At 46.2% G+C, this 20,764-nt stretch overlaps 1 protein-coding gene and 1 pseudogene across 6 annotated transcripts in view; both read right to left on the bottom strand.

Annotated features, from left to right (window-relative positions):
* Cnbd2 (cyclic nucleotide binding domain containing 2) overlaps positions 1-20,764 on the bottom strand; it is a 63,693-nt gene that overhangs the window by 41,864 nt on the left and 1,065 nt on the right. For 4 of the 6 annotated variants that reach the window (XR_003953718.1, XM_006500172.4, NM_027585.2 and 1 more), the window contains exons 2-4: positions 13,712-13,765; positions 5,320-5,457; positions 143-196 (exon numbers count right to left, since the gene is read on the bottom strand). Coding sequence is in view for 5 of the 6 variants with exons in the window: in XM_006500172.4 (XP_006500235.1) it covers positions 143-196; positions 5,320-5,457; positions 13,712-13,765 (246 nt within the window). In the remaining variant the exon portion in view is untranslated. The remainder of the gene's footprint in view (positions 1-142; positions 197-5,319; positions 5,458-13,711; positions 13,766-20,764) is intronic. The other 2 variants (XM_030252071.1, XM_006500167.3) reach the window with 1 other exon arrangement.
* Positions 11,033-11,402, bottom strand: Gm14251 (predicted gene 14251; annotated as a pseudogene).

Below are 20,764 nucleotides of genomic sequence, written 5' to 3'. Positions count from 1 at the left end.
AGCTATGTCCAGTGCTTCTTCAGGCTGAAGTAGACAGATGAGCAGAGCCACCCGGACACACACACACACACACACACACACACACACACACACACACACACACACACACACACACACCAGGAAAAGTTAGCGCTCCACATACCTCCTGTGCAGCAAAGTCCTCGGTAACAAACGAGATACGGCCTTGCTTCTTTTTCTGAAAGAAAGGACCCGGAGAAAGGAAAATCAGTAAAAATGCCCCTGGAGTTCTACATCGGAAGCCCTTCTATCGACCCAGGCCACTCTGCTGAGTCCACCTGTGGCGCATCTCCCAGAGCCGTTTTGTTATCACCTCCTCTCGAAAACCCCAGCTCTGCCCTATGCTAGCATCAACAACATACTATGGAGGCGGTGGCACGTGGTAGAGAGAAGGAAATGGCAGCAGGGAAAGAAGAAAAAGGGGGAAAAGGAGGAGGAGAAAGAAGCGGACAGACCGGATAGCGCCGAGGCGGGGAAAGGAGGGACCCAGAGTGGATGGGTGAAGTCAAGCTTGGTTAAGTTTCGATAGCAAGTCAAACACGGCCCATCTTCGATCTATTGCTCTACTCCGTCAACAGAACAAAATTGGTTTTATCAAGTCCCATACAACGGTCGGCTGGGCTGGCACAGTCATGCCCACTAGAAACAGCAAGAGTCACAAAGCCAGCCCAGCTGTCTGACAAAGTTCCAGCGTAGCTGAGCCAGACGCTGCCGTCGCTGTCCTTCTGTCTAAAGCCTCTGCGTGGTGCGTTCTTGGGGACTTTCTGTATTGGGATTCATTTTATGTCTTTTCCCAAGAAAACTGTGCCTGGGTTTTTCTAGGAAAAGTCTTACACCTACTTAAGCTGCTGCTTCTAGCTTTCTCTGGCCCTGTTTGGAAGTCTTTATGCCCTGGAGATAATTAGATACAGGGAAGCACCAGTAAGCTGCGATGGGACTCCTAAATGAGGCCATTACCCCAGAAATCTTGTCTGCCCCCAAATAAACTCAAACAGTAAAATCAGTGCAGGGTAAACAGAAACAACTGACAAACTCTGACCAGCCAGGCAACCAGGTTACAGATTCAAGCCCCCCCCCCTTTATGTCCTTCTTAGGGTTCTCTGAATATGTAGTTTAAAGATAGGGGGTCATACAGGGTACAGCCCCAGGAGGAATAGAATTCAGGAAACCAAATCGATTCTCTAAAATAAACTTTCTCGACTTTATAGCAGAGAGGATGAAACAACAGGGTAAAGTATTGAGATTTGCTATTCATGAAAAGGCCTGTCCAGATATTCACTGTTTGTCTGAGGTACTTTAAAACTGCAAATTCTGCCAGCCCTAAAAGCCAGGCTGTTCATATAATAACTGTGTTTGCTTTGGAGGGGATATTCTTTAGATTCTTTAAATTGGAATTATAGGGCTGATGATAAAAATAAAATCTGTTCTGTTTGTATTTTCTAATTGTGACTGAACTTGTAACCCTGGAGACGTAATGAAGACTCAAATACATAATCTATACTTTTCTTTTTTGGTTTTTGTTTTGTTTTTGTTTTTGTTTTGTTTTTCGAGAAGGGTTTCTCTGTATAGCCCTGGCTGTCCTGGAACTCACTTTGTAGACCAGGCTGTCCTTGAACTCAGAAATCCGCCTGCCTCTGCCTTCCAAGTGCTGGGATTAAAGGCGTGCGCCACCACGCCCAGCTTATAATCTATACTTCTTGGATAACCATCAGTCTGTCTTTACTCTGTGAAACCTCTCTAAATAAAGAAGCACTGGATTGCTAGTCAGTCAGAGCTGCAAGATTCTCTTGACAACTGCCTGGCTCACTCCTCCTCCGTAGGCCACCCTGTCAACAACTTGCTAGGGAAGCCCTCCTCGCCCCCATACCCCAGCAACCACCCCACATAGAAAGTGGCCAGGCTGGAGCACAGCCAGGGTGCTGGTCTCTGACCAGATGTGCGAAGAACACAAAGGGAAGAGGACACACAGGAAAAGGCAATGTAGAAGAAACATTGCCAAACCAAGAAGCCCATTTATTCTCCAGAGAATGCCTCTGACGGTTCCCTGGAGCCTGGCTGACCCCTCAGCTGCTGTGGAAATGCCGTCCTCTGAGCATGACAGCCATTTCTACCTCCATGAGAACAGCTGTGACTACTCCCCAGGGACCCTCCAGACTGGGCCTGTGCGGGTCCCTCCTAGAGAGAGTCTTAGACCTCAGGAGATTTCAGCTCCTCACTTGTACCTCATGCCAGCTCAAAGTATTCTGTTCCACCTGGACATGGTCTCCAGGGTGCCAGAGCAGAGGGACTGTGGAAGGGGCTCCGTCTATCCAGCTGGGGTGGGCTTTTCAACAATGCGGCTGTTGAGGGGTATATACCTACGCTCCCATATAGTCCCTCACCTGTGCTTCTTTAAGTAAAGCCCAATAAGCTCAGTGGTTCTCCGAGCTACCACTGAGTGGAGTCTACTTTGCTCTGTCATTGGTATCCTATCTGGAGTGGGTGGACATTTGTTGGCATCGCCCCAGGAAGAGTATACACAACGCTGCCTTCACCCCATCACCTTGTCATTTCTCAATCCAAGTGGTGCTCCTCAGAGAAGCTCTCAAAGGAAGAGAGGGGGGTGCTTGGAAATACAGATTCACACAGTCCATGAAAAACTAGCCTCCACCTGGTCCCCCAAGTTCCAGCTCTGCTCTTCAGTTGACAGTCACATCACACACACACACACACACACACACACACACACACACACACACACCCATAGTTGCCATGTTGCCATGTTGCCATTGCAAAGTTTCTTCTCTCCTGGAGACCACTCTGACTGGGCACTGTGATAAGGTTTGACCTCACACTCCCCTGATGTCACCCCTCACTCTGGGTCATGTGTTTCCCATTGCCCATACATAAGCCTCTCTCTCTTCCGTTGCCACCTTGTGAAATAGGATATCCTTGAAAGCAAAGCCAAATGTCACAGACTACAGGTCTAGCCTATTTCTCTGTCATCTCATGGGTCAGCTGAAGACATGTTGGGTTTGAACATCACTGGCAGAGAATGAGTGCTTTGGAAAATCTCTAGGATATGTGAGTTCTGCCTCTCCAGCCTGTACACTGGTTCCACCTCCTGCTAAGGCTTAACTTACTGGGCTGGAGAGATAGCTCAGTGGTTAAGAGCACTGACTGCTCTTCTGAAGGTCCTGAGTTCAAATCCCAGCACCCACATGGTGGCTCACAACCATCTGTAATGAGATCTGACCCTCTTCTGGTGTGTCTAAAGATGGCTACAGTATACTGTATACAGTATAATAATAAATAAATATTTTGTAAAAAGGCTTAACTTACTAATTAGATTACTGTCTCAAAAAAATAAACAAAAGGTGGAAGTCCACCTTCCTATCCTCCACTTTCCCTTTCTTCAGCCTCTGTCCTTCAGAAATCATTCTGGGAAATTTCTTGGAATGAGATGTTAAATGCTAGCCGGGCGTGGTGGCGCATGCCTTTAATCCCAGCACTTGGGAGGCAAAGGCAGGCAGATTTCTGAGTTTGAGGACAGCCTGGTCTACAAAGTGAGTTCCAGGACAGCCAGATCTATACAGAGAAACCCTGTCTCAAAAAAAAAAAAAAAAAGAAAAAAAAAAAAAAAGATGTTAGATGCAGAAGGCAGAGGGTTGGGTCTAATCACTCGTGGCCCAAGAGGAAAATGGTCATGGCCAGTCTGCATACTGAGCTGGGAAAATGTGGATTGTTGTCTGTATGCAAGTGAGGTCAGGTGAAATCTTAATTAGTCAGATAAGGCTAGAGCTTGTGGAAAAACAAGGCAGAGCTGAAAGGTTGAGAGAGGAGACAGAGACAGAAGGGTGGACAGAGAAGGGAGAGAGAGAAGATGGAGGAAGAAGATATAGCCGATCCATGTGGCCTGAAATAGCCACCAGTAACTATGGATCTCATAGAAGGGCAATAGAATAATGTAGGGCACATTTGTCCAATCTAAGTGTATAGCTTGCATCTGTATCAGTTGAGTTTTGAGTTCTCTGTGTGGGCATTTGGAGGTTGAAGATTTACTGTTATAAATCTGGCTGGTAAATTATAAGCCTCTGAGTTTCCATTATACGAGACTAGGGGTTTAGAGCCAGTGAGCAAGTCTAGACAGACAAGCCGCAGAGGACAGATGGCATGGGAGTGCGGAGTGGTTTGGCATCAGGTTAACTTTGGGAAACTGGACAGACCATGACTTGCAGCTCCCAGTAGGGGAGGGGAGATCATGTAGCCAGCTTTAGCATGGATTGTTTTTTAATAATTACATGCTACAGGGAAATACCCTGGGCTGGGGTGGAGACACAGAGTACCAATAATATCTTTCGGGAACAGGAACATACTAGCAGAATGGGGACTGCAGTAATTGGAATGAGAATTCCCCCACAAACTCATATGAATACTTGGTCCCCAGTTGGTGGAACTGTTTGGGAAGGCTTAGGAGGTGTGGCCTTGTTGGAGGAGGCGTGTCCCTGAGAGCAGGCTTTGAGGTTTTGGAAAGACTCCTGAGATTTCCAGGGCTCTGTCTCTGCTTCCTACTGTGGATCAGATATGAACTCTCAGCATCTGCTCCAGCACTATGCCTGCCTGCCTGATACACTGCTCTCTGCCATGATGGTCATCGGTCTAACCTAAGCCTCAAATAAATTCTTCTGTAAGTTGCCTTGGTCATTGTATCTTATCACAACAATACAAACACAAGACAATGGACAGCCAATCACTATTTCTAAGACAAAAAGGGCTCAGGATTTACTGTTGGGATAAAATCTTTTAAGCTGGGACCTTCTTTATCTTGGGGTCCTTACAGCAAACAAGGCCCTGAAAATGTCCCCTTTCTTTTAGTGAAGATAGTAGAAAAGAAAACAAAGTGCACACAGCTTAAAACACTCAGAAAAATCCTGGTTCTGTTGTGGCCCCGACTCCTTCAGGCTGCTGTGATTACAGTTGGAAAGCGGACCATGCCTCCCTCAGGGCTGTTGTTTCAGTCCACATGGGCAGACATGTAAGCAGAACACTTCTGGCCTCTGCTTCCTTCTCTGAACAAACTCTGGAAGGAGAACCCGGCCAGGAGTGCCCCTTTGCTCCCCTACTCTCTGTTCTGCTACCGTTCTGCACCAGACGCCTGCCCCAGCCAGCACTGCCAGGGCAGGCCGTGAAAGGCCGTCTAATTCAGGGTTCATTCTTACGAAACCTACTTGCCTAATGATGTCCCCTTCTACCCAATGTGAGGACTGGGAAATGTGCTGCACCTGTGAAGTCCCAGCACCCCTGCTTGGCTAGGCGACTTACATCCCAGAAGGAGAAGTCAGGATGCTTCTTGTGAACAGGCTCAATGATCTGATATTCCCGAAATCCCCTGAGGCCTTGACGGAACATCTTACACACTCGGTTCATCATGATGATGTCTATGACGAGCTGGTACAGTTTCTGGAAGCAGAGTGAACCAGGTCAATAGAAGCCATTCACCCTCAGGCCCGGCAGCTCTAAACAGGGCGGAACCAGATGGAATGAGATGCAGTGGTGTGTTAGGACAGTGCTTACACAGTCAGGAGTCTTGTTCTTAGGGGGAGGGTTGGGATGCTGCAGGGTTGTGGTGCTGGTTTCGGGGTACTGGGGGTTGAGCCTAGTACCTTGAGCATGCTAGACATAAGCTCTGGTCCTTGGCTACAACTCCATTCTCTCGGGGAATTTGAAAACCAGTTGAAATTTTGTTGTTGGTAGCTTTAAGCCAGCCTGGACTAGGGACAGCTGACATTTAAGCCAGCCTGGACTAGGGACAGCTGACAGACATTCAGAGCATTCTTCCAGCTAAAAACTTGCCAGTGCACTGGTTTTTTTTTTTTCTTTTGTGGAAAAGAAAACCAAGTAACTCTGTGTGCATGTGACTGTGCGTGTCCACAAGAGAGCTTGCGTGTGCTGTGGCAGAGGTGAGTCAAGTGGACCTGAAGGGAAAGTGGTTAAAAAAAAAAAAAAAAAGATCCATTACTGTTTTGAGCATGGAGGGAAAAGTCACAGAAGAAATGTGACTGGCCAGAAAAGCGGGACTCACAGGCTAAAAGGAGACTTGTCCTCTGAGCTCTACATGGGCAACAAGGCGTACATAGGAATATAAACACACAAATAGATAGAAGTAGACTAAATGTTAAACTGTGGTGGTGTGTTATGCCAACAATAGGAAGGGAAGCGATAATACCTAATCTAAAATGAGCCACCTGTCATTTCTCTGGGGACGTGGAATTTGACTGAGGACAAACAGGCCATCCACGCCAAACTGAATTTGGATGTCAGGGCAGACATCTTCTACTAGCCAAGCAAATATGTAGGATAGTGAAGAAATCCAGAATTTAACAATCTAAAAGCCAAGTAAGACTTTCATGTCTTGAAAAAGTCAATCTCTTGAGGAGAAAAAGGAATGGGCGGGGGTGTTAGGATTCTAAAATTTAGGGGAAAAATTCAAGGGACATTTATTGAGCCTTTGAGTCCATGATGGCAAACCACAGAAAGCCCAGAGAGACACTCAGTAAAAGCTGAGACACACACAAACCTGAGAATTTAAAACAAAACAAAACAAAAAGCCATATAAAAAAACTGGGTGTGCTGGCACGTGCTGTGATACCAGCAGAGAGGAACGTACATAGGTAGATCCTGGGCCTTACTGGCCAGCCAACTTGGCACATTCCAGGCCAGTGAAAGTCCATGTCACACATGTCACACACACACACACACACACACACACACACACACACACACACACACACACACACAGTGCACACTGCTTTAGGAACAATACCTTAGGTTTACCTATGACCTCTGCACACATACACAAATGCACCCACTCCAACATTTTTTTTTTTGAAAAAAGAATGGATCTCACTATATAGACCCAACTTTCCTTGAACTTGCTATGTAGATCAGGCTGGCCTCAAACTTACAGAGATCTTCTCACTCTACTTCCCAAATAGTAGGATTAAAAGCACACAATACCACACCTAGCCTATACAACATACTTTAAAATTTTTATTTATTTTATGCATAAGGGTGTTTTTCCTGCATGCTGTATCTGTGGCTTGTGCCTACAGAAGCCAGAAGATGGTGTAAGACTCCCCTGGGACTGGAATTACAGATGGTTGTGAGATCTTCTGTAGGTGATTGGAATCTTCTAGAAGAGTAGCCAGTGCTCTTAATCACTGAGGTACCTTTCCACTCCCACTCACCCCCTGCCACATACACCCATGGAAGGTAGACACACGAGGACCAGGTGTTCAAGGTCATGTTTCGCTACACAGGGAGTTCCAGCCTGTCTCAGAAATAAAAATAAACAGTAATAACAACTATAAAAAAGATATTTTAAAAGACAAATAAGGAAAATAAGACTAGAGTATACATGATTTTTGTAAGTTTAGCATTTTCTTCCTTTATATATTTTTCTAAGCAGGGTTTCATGTAGCCCAGGCTGGACCTTGAACTTCCAATCCTCCTATCTCCATCTCCTGAGTGCTTGGATTACAGGTGTGTGTCACCAGTCCTAGTTTATATGACTCTAGGGATCTAACCCAAGGTCTCATGCACACTAGATAAGTGCCCTGGTCACTGAGTACATTTTAACATTTCTTTACTGTTATAATGGTACTCTGGCTATACGGATTGATGGATTGATTGGTTTTTCTCAAGACAGAGTTTCTCTGTGTATCCCTGGCTATCCTAGAACTTGCTCTATAGACCAGGCTGACTTTGAACTTAGAGATTTGCCTGCCTCTGCCTCCTGAGTGCCGGGATTAAAAGTATATGCCACCATCACACAGCTAATGTCTTTATTTTTTTTATTTATTTCATGTATGTGAGTACACTTCACACACCAGAAGAGGGCATCAGATCCAATTACAGATGGTTGTGAGCCACCATGTGGTTGCTGGGATTTGAACTCAGGACCTCTGGAAGAACAGTCGGTGCTCTTAACCACTGAGCCATCTCTCCAGTCCTAGTGTCTTTATTTTTAACTTTCATAAAAATATGCAATCTGTGAACCAGTCAGTTGGATCAGCAGGTAAAATGTGCTTGGCCAAAAAGCCTGGTGTCTGGAATCCAGTTCTGGGAACCCACAAAGGTTGGAGGAGGTGAAACCCCATAAAGTTGTCCTCTGTCCACCACACCACCACATGACATGAACCCTTCTCCCTCCATATGACATACATGCACATACATGTGCACATAGATACAGTGGCAACTTTTTAATGTTTTAATTTATTTTAAGATTCATTTTGTTTCTATATTTTATGTGCATGGATGTTTTGTCTGCATGTTCCTCTGCACATCAGAAGAGGGTAGAAGGTCCCGCGGATCTACTGCTATGCGATGGTTCTGAGCCACCGTGGGAGAGCTGGGATTGAGCTCTGGACCTCTGGAAGAGCAGCCAGTGCTTCAAACCACTGAGCCGTCTCTCCAGCCCTATTTATTTATTTATTTATTTATTTATTTATTTACTTACTTACTTACTTACTTACTTATTTATTTATTTTTTGAGACAGGGTTTCTCTGTGTAGCCCTGGCTGTTCTAGAACTCACTCTGTAGCCCAGGCTGGCCTTGAACTCAGAAATCTGCCTGCCTCTGCCTCCCAAGTGCTGGGAATAGAGGTGTGCGCCACCACGCCTGGCTCTTGTTCAGACTTTTTAACCTAAAACTAGCATAATCCCGGGAGAGTCCTGTTGAGGGGCTGGAGATGATCTTTGTGACAGTCACAGAGGCTGAAACTGCTGTTCTGACAGTTAGGGAGGCCTGGGGGGAGGGGCCTGGCTGCTGGAGCTCCTCAGGCTCGGCCTGGCCAGGCTTCTGCCTTGAGGGTTTACAAAGTTTACAGAGGGAATCCAATCAGGGGAGGGAAGACTTTCCTGCCACTGGAGTGCTATGATTATCCAACCGGATGCACGCCACCTACCAGTCATGTGACCTTCACTTGTAACTGGGTCTGTGGTACTGTTTTTCTCCTCTGTAAAGAGCAGTGATGTTTGCATCTACACGAATGTCCTGCTATGGGTAGGTGCAAAAAGAGTAAGTCAAGAATAAGTTTTCCTATCCTTTGCTGCCCTGCCTCGTTTTTTTTCCTCTCTGTTCCAGAAAGAATGGGTAAGAACATGATCTCAGAGCTCACCCGGGGGTGGGGGTGGAGGCTACAGAGCAGGCATCATAATTCAGTCCTGAGCCTCTCTGGACCTTTTTTTCTGTGGGTCAAGCTGTGAATCTGAGAGGTCCAGAGAGACCACTATTCCTCCCCTCCCCCCCGAAGCCTCTCCCAGGCCTGCATCTTCCTCTTTCAAATCTTCTGCTCAGGAGTCCCCTCCCCCAGACCTGCCAGTTATGACACACCCCATTTCTCCCCATGGTTCCTAAATTGGCAAATGGCACAACTGAGCCTTCTGTCTTTCGTGTGGGAGGACAAGTAATCTTCCCTTATCAGTCAATGTGGAAACAAACCGCTTCCTTCACTCCTTACACCCCGCCAACAGCTGCTGGAAGCCTGCTTCCAAGAAAAACCTTACTCTGAGAATCTACTGATTGCACAAGCGAAAGCTCTGGAGAGAAGGCAATGACACAGTATCAGACTCTATCTACTATCTACTGAGCTAACACGGGCACTATGCTCGAAACCTATGAGGGGCCTTAATTTCAACCCTCTTTATAAAGATACTGGGGCTCAAAGTGGCTAAATGACTGCCAGAGACATTGAACCGACTTAAAGAAAGTAAAAGGCGTCCAGCTACAGATTAGGACACTCAGCACCTCAGACCAGGGTTACTCTGAGGTTTGAGACACCATGCAGCGGGCCACGGCTTTGTCCCACAAATCACATCAAATCAGTACTGTCGGCATCCTTCAGTCAGCTGCAAGCACACGCTCAAAGCTGGAAAAGCAAATGACACTGTGTGTGTCCTCAAAGCAGAGCAGAAAAGGACAGCAGTTACCGTCCAAAGCTCTCCCAGGGAGCTGCACTCCCATGACAACAACTATTACCTCAATTCGGATTTGTATCAAGATCCTCAGTGAAAAACTGGGACTGCAAGTATCACAGGATACCCCTTCCTTCCTAGGTCTATCTGCGGCCAACCCCCAACCACTAGAGGAAATCAAGAGTACTGAAAAGTAGGGAAGACAGAATAGAGGCCTGGACTGGAGAGCTGGAGGCACGCCCCGGACAGAGCATCTGCTGAGAATGCATCTAAAGGAGTCACAGTAGACCTTATTCATTCTACACACACACATACACACAGATACACACACACTCCACACACACACACACACACATACACACACACACACACACAGATACACACACACACACACACATACACACACACACACACACCACACACCCAAGTGCATTCACATATACACACCCGCACCCCCCCCACACACACACCATGTTCTAACATGCATGCATGGAAAACTAAGAAATCATTAGAATAAGGTCTGTAGACTTATACACTGGATTTGCTACTGGACTGAATCATGTGAGATATTTCTACTATTGGAGAAAACTAGGTGAGGGATACCAGACCTGTCTTCGCTGTGCTTGCTTTACACCTTCCTATGAGTCTAACTGTCCCATCTGCAGCAGCTCCAGTGGGACTGGAGCAATGCCGCAGCACGTAACAGCACTTGCTGCTCTTGCATCTGGGTTTGGTTCCCAGCACCCACACAGCAGCTCACAACCTGTAACTCCAGTTCCTGGGGATGCCACACCCCTCTTCTGGCCTCTATGTGCTTCTGCACACACAAGGTACATATATACTCATACAGGTTTGCACACATACACAGAAATACAAAAAGAACAGGTATGGCTAAAAAACAAAAAGAAAAAAAAACATTACAAAATAAGAAAAAAACATAAGGATGCAAAAAAAAAAAATTAAATGTCAGATGAGAGGCACAAAATAGGAGAGAGAAAAATAAATAACAGGAAATAGACGTTAATCATGAACAACCAAAAACCTCAAAAGGCTTGACACATTTTTTTTTTACGTAAATAGCCCATTTATTGCAGGCTAGGCAAGTCTCAGACAGCAGGGCTTCTACTGGTCTTTCAGTTCCTTCAGTCTTCTGATGGCAGACTTCACTGTGACTGCAGAGGTGGTGTTGTAGGTCTAGGCCCCGCCGGCCACTGTTTTTATGCAGGAACCACAGTGCCAGATGCCGACGGCTCGTCTCTTCATCTTGGTCTTGCCACAGAAGGAGCAAGTATACTTGGTGTGCTGGCTGATTTCAATTTTCTTCACCATTTTCCGGAGGGATGCACCATAGCGGGTCCCGTACTTGCTGACGATGCCGACCTTCTTGGTGCGTTTAGTCATGTCGCCGGAACCCAAGCGCTTGACACATTTTATTTTATTTTATTTTATTTTATTTTATTTTATTTTATTTTATTGAACAACAGAAGCTTTATTTACAACTCTTACAACTTCAGAGCTTGTTATTGACACATTTTTAAATGAGATCAAGTTGGTGTGGTTGCACATGCCTTTGTCCCCAGCAACTCTCTCACAGGGCAGGGCAGCTGGATCTCTGAGTTCAGGACCAGCCTGGTCTACAAAGTGAGTTCCAGGACAGTCAAGGCTATTATAGAGAAGGCCTGTCTCAGAGGGAGGGGTCTGAGAAGGGATACAGGCTTTTGAGAAGAGAATGTCAGTTCAGAGACAAAATATACTACAGGAGCCTTGTTGACAACAAAAGAGAAGTCTGTGAAGAACAAGCTGGAGCCAGATATAAATGAGAAAGACTGACAGGAGCTTGGGAAGTTTCACATGTGTAGGCAGCCTGCCCCATGCGCAAGGTTATGGGAGAGAGAGAGAGAGAGGAGGGAGATGCAGGAATGTGTATTCTTTGGGTTATTTTGTATCATTTTGGTTTTGATGTTGCCTTTGGGATGCAGCCACGAGCTCATTGAGGGAGCTCAGTCAAGTGCTTGCCCAACAAGTACAGGGATTTGAGCTTGATCCACCTACATAAAAAGCCGGGTGTGGGAGCACATGACAGCAGTCCTAGCAATCCCAGGCACAGAGAGATGGACCCTCGGGGCTTGCAGGTCAGGCAACCTAACCTACCTAGCCTATGCAGTGAGCGCCAAGCAAATGAGACTTTGTCTCAAGAAACAAGATGGGTGACTGGAGAGACGGCTCAGTGATTAAGAGCACTGACTGCTCTTCCAGAGAACATAGGTTCATTTCCCATATAGCACCCACATGATGGTTTGACAACCATCTATGAAATCCAGTTCCAGGAGATCTTATGCCCTCCGGCCTCTGCATGATACACAGAAGTACACGCAGGTGGAAAACCCAGACCCATAAAATAAAAATGAATCTTAAAAACAGCAACAGTAACAAGATGGATGGCTCCTGAGGAATGACACCTAAGGTTAACCTAGGATCTCCCCCCCCCCCCCCCCGCATGCAGGCACGAACGCACGCACGCACGCACGAGGCTGGGTATTATAGCTGAGCGATGAGACACCTGCCTAGTATACACAGGTGCGGGTTCCATCTCCAGCACTAAGGAGGGAGGAAAAGCAGAAAATGTAATCTCCTAGGGAATTTTTTTTTATTTCCCTGCTTTGTCTTAGTTACTATTTCTTTTTTTTATTATTTTAAAGATTTATTTTATTAATATATGTAAGTACACTGTAGCTGTCTTCAGACACTCCAGAAGAGGGAGTCAGATCTTGTTGCGGATGGTTGTGAGCCACCATGTGGTTGCTGGGATTTGAACTCTGGACCTTCGGAAGAGCAGTCGGGTGCTCTTACTCACTGAGCCATCTCACCAGCCCTAGTTACTATTTCATAGCCATGAAAAGATGCCATGACCAAGGACACTTATAACTCGTTTAATTAGGGGCTTGTTTACAGCTTCCAAGGGTTAGTCTATGATCATCCTAGTGGGGACTGTGTTAGCCTGCGGTTAGGCATGGCGCTGGAGAAGTAGCTCAGAGCTACATCCTGTTCCTCAGACAGCAGCCAGAGAGGACCACACTGGGCTTGGCAGGGGCTTTTGAAACCTCAAAGCCCACTCCCCAGTGACATGCCTCCTCCAACAAGGCCACACCCTCTTTATCCTTCCCAAACAGTTCTGTTAACTAGGGACCAGGCATTCAGACACGTGAATCTACTGGGGGCCATTCTCATTCAAACCACCATATGCTTGCATGTGTTACATATGTCTGTGTGAGCCTGGTGACAAAGGAGACGCCATCACATCCCCTGGAACTGGACTGATGGTTGTTAAACAACAGGTGGGTGTTGGGACTTAAACCTGGGTCCTCTGGAAGAATAGCTGGTGCTCTTAACCATCGAGCCATCTCTCCTACCCCTCATAGGGAATATGCTGTTTGTTTGTTTTTTCAAGACAGGGTTTCTGTGTGTAGCTCTGGCCATCCAGAAACTCCCTCCGTAGACCAGGCCGACCTCAGAGTCACAGAGATAGACCCACTGTGCGAAATGGTATGATTGCTTCTCACAAAGGTAAATACAGAATTATTATCTGACGCAGCAATTTCACCTATAGGTACATAACTCAACTAAAAAAGTGGAAATTCAAACACCAATATCACAGCAATTTTATCCACAAGAGTCAAAGGGTAAGAATAACTGATATGTTCATGACGTGGGAATCAAGTTTTAGAATAAAAACACTTACTCTTTTCTTTTTTGCTGTCCAGCTCTTTATCTTCTGTGACCATGAGAGCTTAATCTGCAAAAATCCAGAACAGAATGTTCGTAAATATATACGTACGCAGTTATGTATTCATTTCTGAATATATGAGTGAGGCATGTGATGGTTTGAATAGAAATGGTCCCCACAGGCTTATACGTTTGAATGCTTAGCTCACGGGGAGTAGTACTACGAGGAGGGGTGGCCTTGTTGAAGGAAGTGTGTCACTAGAGCATGGGCTTTGAGGTCTCAAAAGCTTAAGTCTTCTTGCTGCCTGTGGATCCAGGTGTAGAGTGCTCCTTCTCCAGCCCCATGTCGGCCCAAGTGCCGCCATGCTTCTCCCCATGATGATAATGGGCTCAGTCTCTAACCCTGGAAGCCGGCCCCAGTTAAAGGCTTTCCTTTATAAGAGCTGCCATGGTCATGGTGTCTCTTCACATCAATAGAATCATTAGTTTAGACAGGAAGCTACTGTTTGATGAGCTAAGTTTGCTTTAGATGAGAAAAAGAAGGAAGCTTGGGAGATGGCTAGATCACAGCTGGTGCCCTGTAAGGGGGGGGGGTAACCTAGGGGCTGGAGAGATAACTTAGGAGTTAAGATATAGAGGACCTGAGTTCAATTCCCAGAATCCATATGGTGATGCTTTCAAACATCAGTAACTCCAGTTGCAGGGAACCTGATGCCCTCTTCCAGAGGCCGTATAAGCAGATAGTGCACCAACAAAACTTGCTGGTAAAATACCCATACTCATCATTCTTTTTAGAAAGATCTGTCTATGTAGATCAGACTGGCCTCAAGCCTATAGAGACCGTCCTGCCTCTGCCTTCAGGGGCAAAGCGTAAAGGTGTGTGCACTACACCTGACGGACCTACCTACTATGGTTTTGATAGTCTTCAACTTTGCACCTTTGGGGGTGCCTACCTCCCAATCTGCAAAATTCAGAAATATGTGTGTGTGTGTGTGTGTGTGTGTGTGTGTGTGTATGTGTGTGTGTGTGTGTGTGTATAGATAGATAGATAGAGATAGATAGATAGATATAGATATCCCAAACAAAGAAGGTGAAGGTAAAGTTAGTTTGTAGAAGGAAGCACCCATGTTTGAAAGCAATATCTAATGTGATGGATCAGAGAAAGATTTGACAAAATAGGAGCTGCTCAACTCTCACAAAGAGAGAGAGGAAAGGGAAGCTACTTAAGGGGCAGCACAGAGAGAGGAAGGAGGCAGGTTTCACTGGGACAGTTGTACAGAAACAGGTTGCAGAGGGATAATAAGCTAGTCATAAATGAAGACAGAATGAGCCAGAGAATGACAAGGAGCCAGAAGACTAGAACATTTTGCCAAAACTAGGTTTGAGGCCAAGCAGAACAAAAAGTCAGAGGCTGAGAGAGAAGCCAGGATGAATCAATCAGTCAGCTTGGAGAAGAGGTTGAGCCAGAACAGCTGAGATGAACCAAACTGAGTTCAGAAGGTACTAGAAAGGGTGAACTCATTCAGCAGGAAGTCTCAGAGGCAGAAAATATCCTAAGCCTACATAAGATTGTACAGAGGCTAGGAGCTTCCAGGACTGGGCCTAGGTTAACAAATGGAGGCAGGAAGACTCTGAAACAATTACTATAGGAAAATAAAGGAGACAGGGTTTCACCATGTACCTCTGGCTGGCCTAGAATCTGTATATAGACCTATATACAGTCTCAAACTCCCAGAGATCCACCTGCCTCTGTCAAGTCCTGGGATGAAAGAACTGGCCACTATAGCAACCATACCATGTACTGTTTTTGTTTGTTTGGTTTGAGACAGGTTTTCTCTGTGTAGTCCTAGCTGTCCTGGAACTTGCTCTGTACACCAGGCTGGCCTCAAACTCAAGCGATCTATCTGCCTTTGCCTCCCGAGGGCTTGGACTAAAGGTGTGCGCCCACTCCCCCTTGACCAACCATCTCTCTAGCTCCGGGAAGCTTGTATTTTCCTCTGCAGTAAACCCATTCATGGCTCCTCTCCCCTTCCTTATTGCAGTTGGTTGGGCTGTGTACTGGCTGGTTTTGTGTGTCAACCTGACACAAGCTGGAGTTATCACAGAGAAAGGAGTCTCCCTTGAGGAAATGCCTCCATGAGATCCATTTGTAAGGCATTTTCTCAATTAGTGATCAAGAGGGGAGGGCCTAGTCCATTGTGGGTGGTGCCATCCCTAGGCTAATAGTCTTGGGTTCTATAAGAAAGCAAACCCAGGAAAGCAAGGCAGTAAGCAACACCCCTCCATGGCCTCTGCATCAGCTCCTGTCTCCAAGTTCCAGTTCTGACTTCCTTTGGGATGAACAGCAATGTAGAAATATAAGCTGAATAAACCCTTTCCTCCCCAACTTGCTTCTTGGTCATAATGTTTTGTGCAGGAATAGAAACCCTGACTAAGACAAATTGATTGGTACCAGCCTAGTGGGGTATTCCTGTGACAACTGACCATGTTTGGGGGAGGACTGTGGAAGGACTCTGGAACTTCGGGCTAGAAGAGCCATTCAGTGTTAAGAGCTCTGTGGGATGTCCTGTCGGAGCTTGGAAGATAATGTTGAGAACAGTGCAGAAGATGGAGGCCTGGCTTGTGAGATTTCAGAGGGAAGGTTAAAGATTCTTATCAGGGCCATTGCTGTTTTGATTGTGAAGATTCTGTGGTTCTGGTTAGCTGGATCTGACGAATCAGCTGTGATTAACAAGATACCAGAACTACCAAAGCAAAACTTCTGCATTACTGGGACAATATGATGCTGGTTAGCTGGAGCTAAGAAATTTGTGGTGATTAAGAAGAGACCAGCATCACTGAGGTGAAATCTGGTAAGTGTTTTCTGAGAGCACAAAGAACCTGATAGCACAAAGCACAACCAACAAGGTTGTACCTTGTGCTGCCTCTGTACTTGGTAATGTGTAAGGGTCACCCAGGTGGTACTGGTTTTGAAGGCATGAAGGGGTCACGCAGAGCAGCTGAGGCTCGGCACTGTGAGAGGCCATGGAAGGCCATTGGTGAAGGTACAGTCTCAGTTGCAATTGATGGGCCAGGACTAAAGGGGTCACGCTAAGGAGCTGAGGTTTGGCGCCATGAAGAGAACCTATGAGAGGCTATTAGTAAATCTTAGTTGCAGTGGAAGACAGCAGTGTTTGGAGATGCCAGCTCCATGAGATGACCACCAAGAACAGCAGCAGTGAAGTACAGGCAGCTGGAGCCAAAAGACAAAGTGTGTGCTACAGTGGGGAGAGTTGGAGACACCAATCTCTTGGAGGACCCCTTCCTCCCCAACTTGCTTCTTGGTCATGTTTTGTGCAGGAATACAAACCCTGACCCAGACAGGCTGTTTTAGTCCTGAACATGCCTGCCACCACAGGGAATAAGACTGTTGTTAATTAATATAGAGTAGTAAACCAGGGAACCAGGCAGAAGGAAATGTGAAACCACTAGGTCTATCAAACACAAGAGCCTCCACCCTTTCCACTTCTGAAAAGAGGAAAGGAAAATAACTTGGGCAACAGCAAATGCAAATCCCATTCTACTTCAGAGAATGGGGACGAGAAGGACAGAGTATTTGTGAAAGGAAGCTGAACAACTGACTAACAGAAATGCAGATGCCGAGGGGCCAGCAAGAAAAAGCTTCAAGTCCGGATTGGCCCATGAAGTTTCCCAAGCTTACAGGCCAGCAACTACAAAACCCACTGAGGGGTCCTTGTGGTGCCTCTCAAGGTCATCTTTCATACCTCCACGGGAGACATCCTCAAGGATGGGCAAGGTGATCGTCAGAAATCTGTCCTAACAATGGTTACCTGGCTGTTACACAATCCCTGCGCAGAACCCAAAGGAACAGCAGGGATGACCAAAGTCCTATCATCTTGGGCCTGAGCTGGTTGGTTTTGTGTCAATCTGACACTAGAGTCTTCAGAAAGGAAGGAGCCTCAGGTGAGGAAATGCCTCCATGAGATCCAACTGTAAGGCATTTTCTCAACTAGTGATCAATGGAGGAGGGCCCAGCCCATGGTGGGTGGTGCTATCCTTGTTCTGGTAGTCCTGGATTCTATAAGAAAGCAGGGTGAGCAAGCTTAAGGGAAGCAAGGTAGTAAGCAGCACCCCTCCGTGGCCTCTGCATCAGCTCCTGCCTCCAGGTTCCTGCCCTGTTTGAATTCCTGTCCTAACTTTGGTGATGGACAGTAATGTGGAAGTGTAAGCTGAATAAACCCTTTCTTCTCCGAGTTGCTTATTGGTGTTGATTTTTTTGTCACAGCTACAGAAACCCTGACTAAGCCCCTGTCCCTTTCTGGAAAACGGAGATACAAAACTTTTTTGGGAGTCAAACAGAATATACCACCTGCCAAGGGGGCATCAGAGATTATACTTTTGCTGGCACCATCTGAATTTTCATAGAAACTTCCATGAGGTTAGTTCTGAAAGTCTCAAACCCAGGACAGATGGTTGAGTTGCCTATTTAACATGTCAAAGAGAACCTGGCCACCAGGTCCACCCAGCATCCCTCAGCCCTGCCTATTACAGTCCTCCTGGCTTGTATACCCTGACCCCTACCCCGAACTCTACAGCCCAGTCGGGGAAGGCTGCCCTTCCCCCAGAGGCTCTTCCCTGTATCATACAGCCATTTTGGTTACCTGCTGGCTTCGGACCTTTGGGCTTTCTGGCTGTGGTACCTGGTTCTGCCTTCCCCCTCCTCTCTCTCCTCATGGCTCAGGATGATGTCCCCTCTGGCCTCCCTCAGGGTCTCTGACTGTGGCCATGCTTTCCCTGTTATCTATACTAGACCTTCCCCTCCACTGTGCCTAGGAACCACAGTCATGTTCTTTTCTTTTTATTCCTCTTTTCCACTCAAGTTCTTGCATTCAGATTTTTTATTTTATAGATTAAAACAGCAACACCTGTAGCTCAAGAGGCTGAAGGCAATGGACCTGACCTAATGAAAACGTGTGTGTGTGTGTGTGTGTGTGTGTGTGTGTGTGTGTGTGTGTGTGTGTGTGTGATCCATGCGAGTGTACAGGTATGAAGATGCCAGAAGAGGGCGCTCTACTCTATTACTCTCCTCATTGCCTTGAGATAGGGTCTCAAGTTGAATTTAGAAGTACGTATTGGATAGGCTAACCACGCAGTTCTTTTGATCTCTACCTGGGCCCAACGTTAAGGTGTAGGCCAGCTCAGCCATGCCTGGCTTTTTCATGGGCACAGGGAGATTCAAGCCCTCATGCTTACACAGCAAGCACCTGTAGAATTTTAATCCAGCAACATGGCTGCTCCAGCGAGGGATCACATCCAAAGGCCTTCTAGGTCTATGTGATCCGGCTGGAATGACATTCCTTTAATCCCTTAGTACATACCTTAATCTCTTAACAATGATGGTAAGGAAGGTTAGTTTATAGAAGGAAGCAGGTTGGTCTGAAAGTGACATCTAAAATTAAGGGGCAGACAAAGTGTTGAATCAGAGAAAGATTTGACAGGATGAGTCAGAGATTGGACATGCCCAACTCACAGGAGAGCAGCACTGGAAAAGAGACTACTTAAGAGCAGAGAGGGAAAAAAAGGTGTGGTGGTGTGTTGGGTTTTTGGCAGTTTAACAGGACAGTTTGACAGACATAGGTGAAGACAGAATGAGCCAGAAGATTAGAACAGAGTGCCAAGAGCCGGGTGTGGTGGCTCACGCCTTTAATCCCAGCACTTGGGAGGCAGAGGCAGGTGGATTTCTGAGTTCAAGGCCAGCCTGGTCTACAGAGTGTGTTCCAGGACAACCAGGGCTATACAGAGAAACCCTGTCTCAAGAAAAGAAGAAGAAGGAGGAGGAGGAGGAGGAGGAGGAGGAGGGGAGAGGGGGAGGAGGGGGAGGAGGAAGAGGAGGAGGAGGAAGAGGAGGGGGAGGGGGAGGAGGAGGAGGAGGAGGGGGAGGAGGAGAGTGCCAAAGTTAGTATGAGGCCAAGCAGAGCAATTCAGTCAGAAGCCAAGAGAAGCTGAATGAACCCGGTCATTCTGGAAGACTTAGTTGTCCGGAGGAGGATAGAAGCCTAGAACTTCGTGGGCTGCCCAGAGCTGTGGACTCACAATGCTTGGGTACCACGCTCATCTCATCCCATCATCCCAAGCATCCTTACCAACCGCTCCATCTCCCTAGCTCTGAAAGCTCTGTCTTTTCCAGAGCTTGATTTACTCCACCTGACAACTGTGAGGCAGGCACTATTTATTGCTGGGGGTGTTAAAGCAAAGAAAAGATGTTTCCTGACACCTGATTCCGACACTCTAGACAGCAGCTAGTCAACAAAGATATACTATAAACTGTATGTGTAATTTAAAAATTTCAAAGTAGTTGTATTTTAAAAGTAAAAAGACACAGGTAAAATTTAATAATATAGTTTATTTGACCCCCATATATACAAAATTACATAACATACTCAAATATGTAATAAATACAAAATATTTTTCTTTTCCTACAGACACATGCGTAATTCTACATTTTAATACATCTCAATTTCGGGGTATTTACCTTTCAAAGATTCAGTAAATACAAGAAGCTAATGGCCACCATCTGGGACATCGTTAATTACAGTTTACTTATTAAACTTTTTTCAAAGATGTATTTACTTATTTTATGTATTCACCGCTGTTCTTTTCAGACACACCAGAAGAGGGCATCAGAGCCCATTGTAGATGTAAGCCACCATGTGGTTGCTGGGAATTGAACTCAGGACCTCTGGAAGAGGAGTCAGTGCTCTTAACTACTGAGCCATCTCTCCAGCCCCCCACTTATTAATCTTAAAGTTAAAGTAGTACCCACTGAATCTCTTTCTCTTGGTTTTCGAGGACAAGCAAAAACAATGACAAAGAAGCCCTGAGCACTTGTTTGGGGGCAGGAAAGTCTGAAGACTCTTGCCCAAATACTTTGTCCTTCTCAAAATAAAGTGAAATCAATTGCACCTATGCAGGCGACAGTATATGTGTGTGTGTGTGTGTGTGTGTGTGTGTGTGTGTGTGTGTGTGTGTGTGTGTTTAATGAGATTCTCAGCTCAATTTATAGCTCAGG

The sequence above is a fragment of the Mus musculus genome, chromosome 2, assembly GCF_000001635.26.
Source record: "Mus musculus strain C57BL/6J chromosome 2, GRCm38.p6 C57BL/6J".
Lineage (NCBI taxonomy): Eukaryota > Metazoa > Chordata > Mammalia > Rodentia > Muridae > Mus > Mus musculus.
This window is presented reverse-complemented; position numbering and strand designations above follow the sequence as displayed.